Source organism: Patagioenas fasciata, chromosome 8 (genome assembly GCF_037038585.1).
Source record: "Patagioenas fasciata isolate bPatFas1 chromosome 8, bPatFas1.hap1, whole genome shotgun sequence".
NCBI classification, from domain to species: domain Eukaryota; kingdom Metazoa; phylum Chordata; class Aves; order Columbiformes; family Columbidae; genus Patagioenas; species Patagioenas fasciata.
In genome coordinates this window covers 41,727,501-41,735,000 of record NC_092527.1, presented here as the reverse complement: position 1 = coordinate 41,735,000, position 7,500 = coordinate 41,727,501, and the positions used below count along the sequence as shown (strand labels likewise).

Sequence of the window (7,500 nt, the reverse complement as noted above, 5' to 3'; positions counted from 1 at the left end):
CTCCGTATCAGTATTTTAGGAGCAGCTGAGTATGTTTAGGAAGGCTGTTCTCCAAGACTGTATTTATTAAAAAAGACTACAATTTGTGCATATAATACAAAATATAGCAGGGAGAGTCAAATCGAGGAAGACTTGCCTTCTTATTCTGTTGGTAGCAATAAAGATTGAGACACAACCAAACCGAGCTCCGATCCAGCTCCTTGCTGGTTCCCAGCGATGTTGTCTTGGGAGCACCGGGTTCGCAGGGAAATCCCCTGGCCCCATATCTACGGTAGCGATGGGTTCAGAGCATCCGTGGTCCTCGTTGGGCAGATGAGAGGAACAATTAAGTCAGTTGTCTCCTGGCAAGCTTTGAGAAATGCCCGTCCTGCCTGAGAACATAGTTTTTAAGTGACGTTATCTGCCTCTGAAAATCTTGTATTGGTGCCACCTGTGCTCCCTGAACTCGTGGAAAACACAGATTAAAATAAGAAAATATAATATCTCAGTATCGAGGAATGCAGCAGAGCTGCCACACGAGTGCTGTGTGTGTTCACCCCTGCTTTGTGACTTCAATATTTAGCCCAACGCTCAGGTTCACCCTGGTAAACCTGAAGATGTCCAATTCCACCAAGCACAGGTCTTTTCTCCTGAAATAATTGAACAAACAACAGTTCCAGTTGATGTTTAGTGAAAGGGTTCTTAATGGCCCTATTTTTTTGACAGGATGTGAGCTGTCTGTATAGAAACAATTCATCAGGAATGCTTCACGTTAAAACAATCCACGAGGAGCGATACTTAGCATTCCTCGTGCACAATTCATTGGAGAATTTCAGAGCAATTTACAAACATTAGCTCAATAAGCCTCGCAACACCCATTTGAGATCAGGAAAAAAATAGATAAGATGAAACTCCTCTTGAGCCCGGCTGTGGCACCAAGGAGCTGTAACTCCTGACTCCCCAGCGCCTGGTGGTCCCATCCTGACGTGGGCATCAGCTGGTCCTTGCACACCAGCGCAGTCCACACGGTGGAAGGTGTGCGAGAAACAGAAACGCCATTACATTTAGGCTCTACTTAGTTGATCTGGAGATTGTAAGTATTTTTAAAGAATTCCAAAGCCCAAGGCAGATAAAATTGGGGTGAGTGTGTGGCTAACGAAGATGTGGTTTTGTGGGGTCACTGACAGTGTCCCTGCAACAGAGAAGCTGAGTCCAAGAGAGCATCCGAGCCAGGAGATCCATCAACCAACCAGCGCAGAAATCCAGCTCTCAGCTCGACCCCTTTGCAGATTTTGGGATAGGAAGTTTTAAAGAGAAGTGCATTCAGCTGAACTGACACCATCGGTTTATTTATGCACCGTTTCAGTACAACTAGTCATTTCCCTACTTGCCTCTCTGATATGAGATCGCTCTTCCATCGTTAGCATCCCAGATTAATATTAGGGTCCTGTTCAAGGTTCAAATGGAAAGGAAGACCATTTCCATCTAAACATGAGAAGAAATTTCTTGGGGTGCCAGAGCCTTGGAACAGGCGGCCCGGAGATGGTGTGGAGTCTCCTTCTCTGGAGACATTCAAACCCACCTGGACGCGATTCTGTGTGATCTGCTCTGGTGACCCTGCTCTAGCAGGTGGATTGGACTGGATGATCTCCAGAGGTCCCTTCCAACTGCGGCCATTCTGTGATTCTGTGATTAGAAGGACCAGGGTGTGATATGGGACATTCCTCTGTGATGCTCCCATCCGGTATGGTGCAGCCGCAGTTGGGCTGTGTTGGGTTGTGAAGAAGGGAAGGGGCATCTGGGTTGGCTCCTGCCAGGAACGCTGTTGGCACATGGAAACTTCTGTGTGATGTATACGGAGAGAATAGTCGCAGTCACTTATAAAGATTGGCATGAATAAATAATAGTTGTTAATATTCTAAATGCATTATAAAAGCTCGGACTAACCTCACTGTTCAACATGCATGAATTTGGGCAGCGCAAACTGCTGGGATGGTGCATCTGAGAAACTCCAGATGAGGAGGAAGTCCTCGGCATTTCTTGCCATTAGCTGTCAATCATTAGCCAAAAGAACAGACTTAGAGAACATCTATGTAATAATGAAATGTAAAAACACAGCTACATAAAGAACAGAGGAGGCGTAGGGCTGTGGACATCCTCCTGCAGGAGGGCAGGATGGTGAGGGTCTGATCTTGCATAGCCCAGAGCGGGGAGACATCCCATATCAGCCTCTGCCCCGGCAAGTACAGGAGGGCAGGATTAAAGGAGTTTGCACCTTTCCAAGCTCTTTCTCCCTCTATAAGCGCTCGCTGTGTTCCTGGGATGCAGCGTTGCTGCAAAAACAGTTATCAGGAGACACCTCGATGATAAGGCTTGGTCCTAAACAATTGCTGGTTGCTGCTCAGCAAAATCAGCTGGATGTCCATCCCTGGGTAGAGTGACTCCTCACAGTTAAAGGCTGGCAGAGGTTGAAGAGGTCATAAGACAGGGCCTAATTTGCCACGCTCCTTTCCTTTCAAAAACAATGAGGGAACCGGGGCCTTGCCGGTGGGCAGATCCCGCCCGGATCTCCCCGGAGTCAGCAGGAGTTGGATCGAGTCCCTTTGAATAGCAAGAGTTTCCAAACCAGAGGCAAAGCCAAGTGTTTTTTAAAAGATTGATCACTCATTACCTTGGAATTTTTCGGCATAGAGGTCATTACTGCTAATATAAGTGGTGAAAAAAAGAAAACGTATTAAAAAAAATAGAGATGAATTCTCATCTGGTGGAAGTCGTTTCCTTTGAAGTCAATGAGTCATTGAAACCAACTTTCCCACATCGAGCTAAGGATATGGCCTGGAGTCAATACATTTGTAGTTGTTGAAAAATTAAAAATATAAATTTGCCTTTCCCTGGCAATAATGTTCTGTTTATGACAGAGATCTTATGCTTTAAAATAAGTTCATTAACTAATAGGAAAGTAATATTTCACTACCAGTATTCTTTTGGGTATAACTCTTTATGATTAAATTTTATTAAACTTTTAAAAAATTGGATTTACATTTTGATGAATCTAATAGATTTCAATTTTGTATTTTTATAGATTCTTTCTAAAGTTTTTCCTCAAGTGCAATCAGAACTGTTTGAAGAATGCAGGCAACCCGCGAGACATGCGAAGATTCCAGGTACAGAATAAAAGGTCTATAAGAGACCTACATCTTCATCTTGAACTTTTTCTTAGTGAAAAAACCAGTATCAGTGCTTCTCCTTAGTGTAGTTCCAATGCTGTGTGCCCTAAAAACATACGTGTGCTGTTGATATTTTACTTTTCCCCCACTGATTTCAATGGTGGTGGTTGGGACTCGCCGAGTTCTGCAGTTGACTGTAATGGATCAATGCCGAAAAAATGGGTCTCTCCTCAGAAAGTGTTTCCGTAGTTTTCCTCCATCCTAACACCTGGCGTTGTAGTGTGCCCTGTGCTCAGACCTGCAGGGGTTTTACATACGTAGACTGAGTAGCATAACCTCCCTAACACACCAGACCGTGGAGCGCAGTGAAGTTTGGATCTCACACTGGGCTTTTTTTTCACATTCACAACTTGAAAATCCAACAGCGGTGGCCCAACCCACATATTTTTGTTCCAGTTGTGCTAGAAAATGTTTAATGCTTCACTTTCTCCTTACAGCCTTTGCAATGTCCTGTGGTGAATCATGGCACTACACAGAGACAGCTGATGTGATGGACAAATGATTTCCTCTGTATTTGGGGTCATTTGAAATGCTTGTTAGGAAACCTATCTTTTTTTCTTTCAAAATTTTTCACAATGGTTCATACTTGAGAGTAATAATAAACTAGTACTGAGATGTTAGAAACTTCCTGATTTTTGCGAAGAACAACTTTGTGGTTCAATTTGATGGCAAAACGTGACATCTGTTTTCATGCACAGCCGACCAACCGGTGAAGCCAGCACCCTTGTGCCAGCCAACAGAAAAGATCTGTAGCTGGGAAAAATACTTCTTCAAAACAATTGAGCCAAGCTTCCATTTTTCATGCATCTCAGCTTCACGTGGCATTGGTGATATTGATCCATCTGAACAGAACAGAAGGTCAAACCTGGAATGAGTGGAAATGTCCTCTTTGTCTCACCGATGACTAAATGAAGCATCAGTCACGAGTGATCTTGTGGTCGACAATGGAGCCAGTAGGCACTAGAAAGACTTTCCTGGGTCTCTTTAGCTAATCTCCCTGCCTCTCAGAAGGTTTAACTGGACTTAACAGTATGTCAGATCTTGAACAATGTTTTTAACTGGTTTCACTGTCTCAGCACCTTTCTTTAGGTGCGCTGCAGGAATAAGCCGGTATAACAAAGCATAGCATGTCTACTTTCTTTTGCTGAACTACAGTATTTTCCCTTGGTGACTGACCTATATATACATGACAGAACAAAAATAGTTGTCATTTTTATACACACCTTCCTCTGTCTTTTTAATATACTGTGTTCCAGGCACCAAACCCAGAAATCTTTGCTGGAAATCAAGCTTGCATGGTTTGCAATATTTCTTAAAGTCCGCGAATCTGGTTAAAAGCGAAAGCAGCGAGCCCATCGGGCTGGCAGCAGCTCTGGGCTGAGCTGAGTGTGCAACCTCAGCACCCTCCGACGTGCACCTTGACAAGAGTGGAAGCGTCCACATCTGGGAGGAGAAAGGTTGGGAAGCGGTGCTGCCCTCGGGCTGTTGGAAAGGGTCCCGCAGGTGGTTGTCTCGAAGGAGGCCGGATCCACAGCAAAGGTGCCGTCACAGCTGGAAGTGAATTATGGCCCGTGAGTAAGAGACAGGATCGGAGGTGATCCAAAGCATGGAAACAGGGAGGAATGATCTTCTGATGCCTTGGACCAGCTCTGTGCGAAAGGACGCTAGTTCTTCCCCTTCTAGTTGTGTTCGTTAAGAGTTTGGGTGTGGGAGCTGGTGTGAGAAACCTGGCAATCATTTTCACTATATCCAAAAGTAAAAGAAACGCAAGATGAAAGCCAAAATGTGTGCCAGCTTTTGCCGCCGTCATCGGTTAGGTTGATAAGGCCTAACTAAGCCGTTGACTTTCAGGACTCTACCAATGTAACCAAAGCAGTGATCGCTTTGGTTAGAAAATCTGGAACCCACACCAGAGGACCCACGCTGGAGTATTTAAATAAGACGTAAATGTCTGTCTGGGATGATAGCGATGGACCTGTGAAGCCGCGTTCCACACAAACCCAGGTGCATCTCAGGGTTTTCTCTTTGGCTCATGTTCACGCGATACCGTTTTTGGAAGGAGTTTTGCAACTCCATTGTGTAGGTGTTTTTATCGGGAAGGTTGTGCGTTTTGCATATGTTCCTTTTCCATTTTTCTACTGAGAAGCAGCTGGAAGCCAAAGAAGGCCCTATCCATCATCTCTTCTATGGCCGGACTCTGAACCTGGGCACAAGAATAGGAGCCTTTCACTCAAAAATAAAGGAGGAAATTCCATTGACATACCAGGGTCAATCACCATCCAAATGAACTTGAGAAGGGATACTTTTCATGGATTGAAAACACTTTCGCTATTCATATTCAAGTCGGTCTTTTCAGATGCAAAAAAGTTCATTATCAGACATTAAATGTAATTGTAAAACTGACCTGGAGATCATTTACTGAAGAAAAAATGGGGAGTTACGATGGTTCCTGATTTATTAAGCTTTTTTTATTTGGAATCCTTCATTTGAAGACAGTCTCAAGTGAACAAATTTTAATTAGATAAACTATCTAATCAATATATCAACAGATCAATCAAAACAGCAGCTTTTAAAATGAGTGGCTAGAGGGGTGTTTCTGAAACTAATGGCTAGAAGAATATTTCCTTGAATCGAATTCATTTGTTAGCATAATAGGAGATTAAACTCTAATTAGTGTGGCAGGTTCTGAAGAGAAACAACTGCGGGTTAAAAATCACCGGTGTTAGCCACATAAACAAAGATGTATTCAGAGTTGTCGTTAAAAGAAACACGCCGCGGTGTTTTGTCTTCAGAAATCTGATTGCGAGCGTGCGCGAAGCCGTAGGATTTTTACAAACTGCTGGGTTTTGTTGTCTCTTCCAGGTTGTTGTATCAACAACAGTCAATGTGGATGGCCACGTGCTGGCTGTCTCAGACAACATGTTTGTACACAACAATTCCAAACACGGGAGGCGGGCTCGCCGCCTTGACCCCTCAGAAGGTACGGCCCCTTCTTATCTGGAAAATGGTAGGCACACATTTACATGTCTTTTTTTTTATTTGCGATGCTTTTTTTTTTTTTTGGTTTTTGCATCATACTTTATGTTGATACACGACTACATTTACTTTTACATAATTCCTTCTCTCATCCATCAAACCACCCATTAAAAAGTCCATTAGTATTTCTCAGCCCTTGTCAACCAGAATACGGTCGCTACTGAATTTGCTTCTGACTTCTTTCTTTATTTAATGCTTACAGTTTTGCAGTCACAACCAATTTTTCATCTTTTTCTTCTTCTTTTTTTTTTTTTCCAGTCTTGTTTTGCTTGCAGCTTTTTCTTGCTATTTAATTTGACTTGATTTTATTTTGGCTTGTCATATTCCTTGCTCCAGAGGTACAGTCTCAGGTTATGTATGCAAGTTTAAGTGGATGGTAAAAACATGATCCAATCTGTAAAGAATTTACTGTGAGGGCGATTTCCTGTGGCGGGGCCTTACTGCAGATTACGGCAGGAGGGGGGTTGTATGAGAAAAACAGCATAAAACGTTTTTCTTCGGACTGACTCAATGTGATTGACTTCTTGCCTGAACTGCTACAAGAAGATAGGCTGAGATGAAGAGGAGAATGGAAAGTGGCTCTGAAAATCCAGAGTTATGAAATACTATCTTTCTGGAGCCCATCAGTCTCCGAATCACTCGCACACAGTTGCAGCTGCGCTCGGACATGTGCACACATGTATTTATTCTCCCACAAAGCCCCAAATCATCATTTAGATTTAAATATCACTTTGTTTGTACTGTAAAATACACCAAGGTAGAGATACAAAATGACTCTCAGGTAACCTGTTTTTAAATAAAATGAATAGAACAGGATGGGATAGGGTAGGATAGGATAGGATAGGGTAGGGTAGGGTAGGGTAGGGTAGGGTAGGGTAGGGTAGGGTAGGGTAGGGTAGGGTAGGGTAGGGTAGGGTAGGGTAGGGTAGGGTAGGGTAGGGTAGAGTAGGATAGTGTAGGGTAGAATGGAATGGAATGGAATGGAATGGAATGGAATGGAATGGAATGGAATGGAATGGAATAGAATAGAATAGAATAGAATAGAATAGAATAGAATAGAATAGAATAGAATAGAATAGAATAGAATAGAATAGAATAGAATAGAATAGAATAGAATAGAATAGAATATTTTCAGTTGTAAGCAACCTACAATACTAGTGTGGTCCAACTGCCTGAGCACTTAAGGGCTGACCAAAAATTAAGTGCATCGAGGTCAAATGCACCTTCAGTTCTTCGAGTGAGAATTTCCAAACCAGAG

At 43.0% G+C, this 7,500-nt stretch overlaps 1 protein-coding gene across 17 annotated transcripts in view; it reads left to right on the top strand.

Moving 5' to 3' along the window:
• EBF3 (EBF transcription factor 3) overlaps positions 1–7,500 on the top strand; it is a 125,950-nt gene that overhangs the window by 80,399 nt on the left and 38,051 nt on the right. For 10 of the 17 annotated variants that reach the window (XM_071812248.1, XM_071812247.1, XM_071812256.1 and 7 more), the window contains 2 exons: positions 3,062–3,143; positions 6,069–6,213. In XM_071812248.1, coding sequence (XP_071668349.1) covers positions 3,062–3,143; positions 6,069–6,213 — 227 coding nt within the window. The remainder of the gene's footprint in view (positions 1–3,061; positions 3,144–6,068; positions 6,214–7,500) is intronic. The other 7 variants (XM_071812252.1, XM_071812253.1, XM_071812255.1 and 4 more) reach the window with 1 other exon arrangement.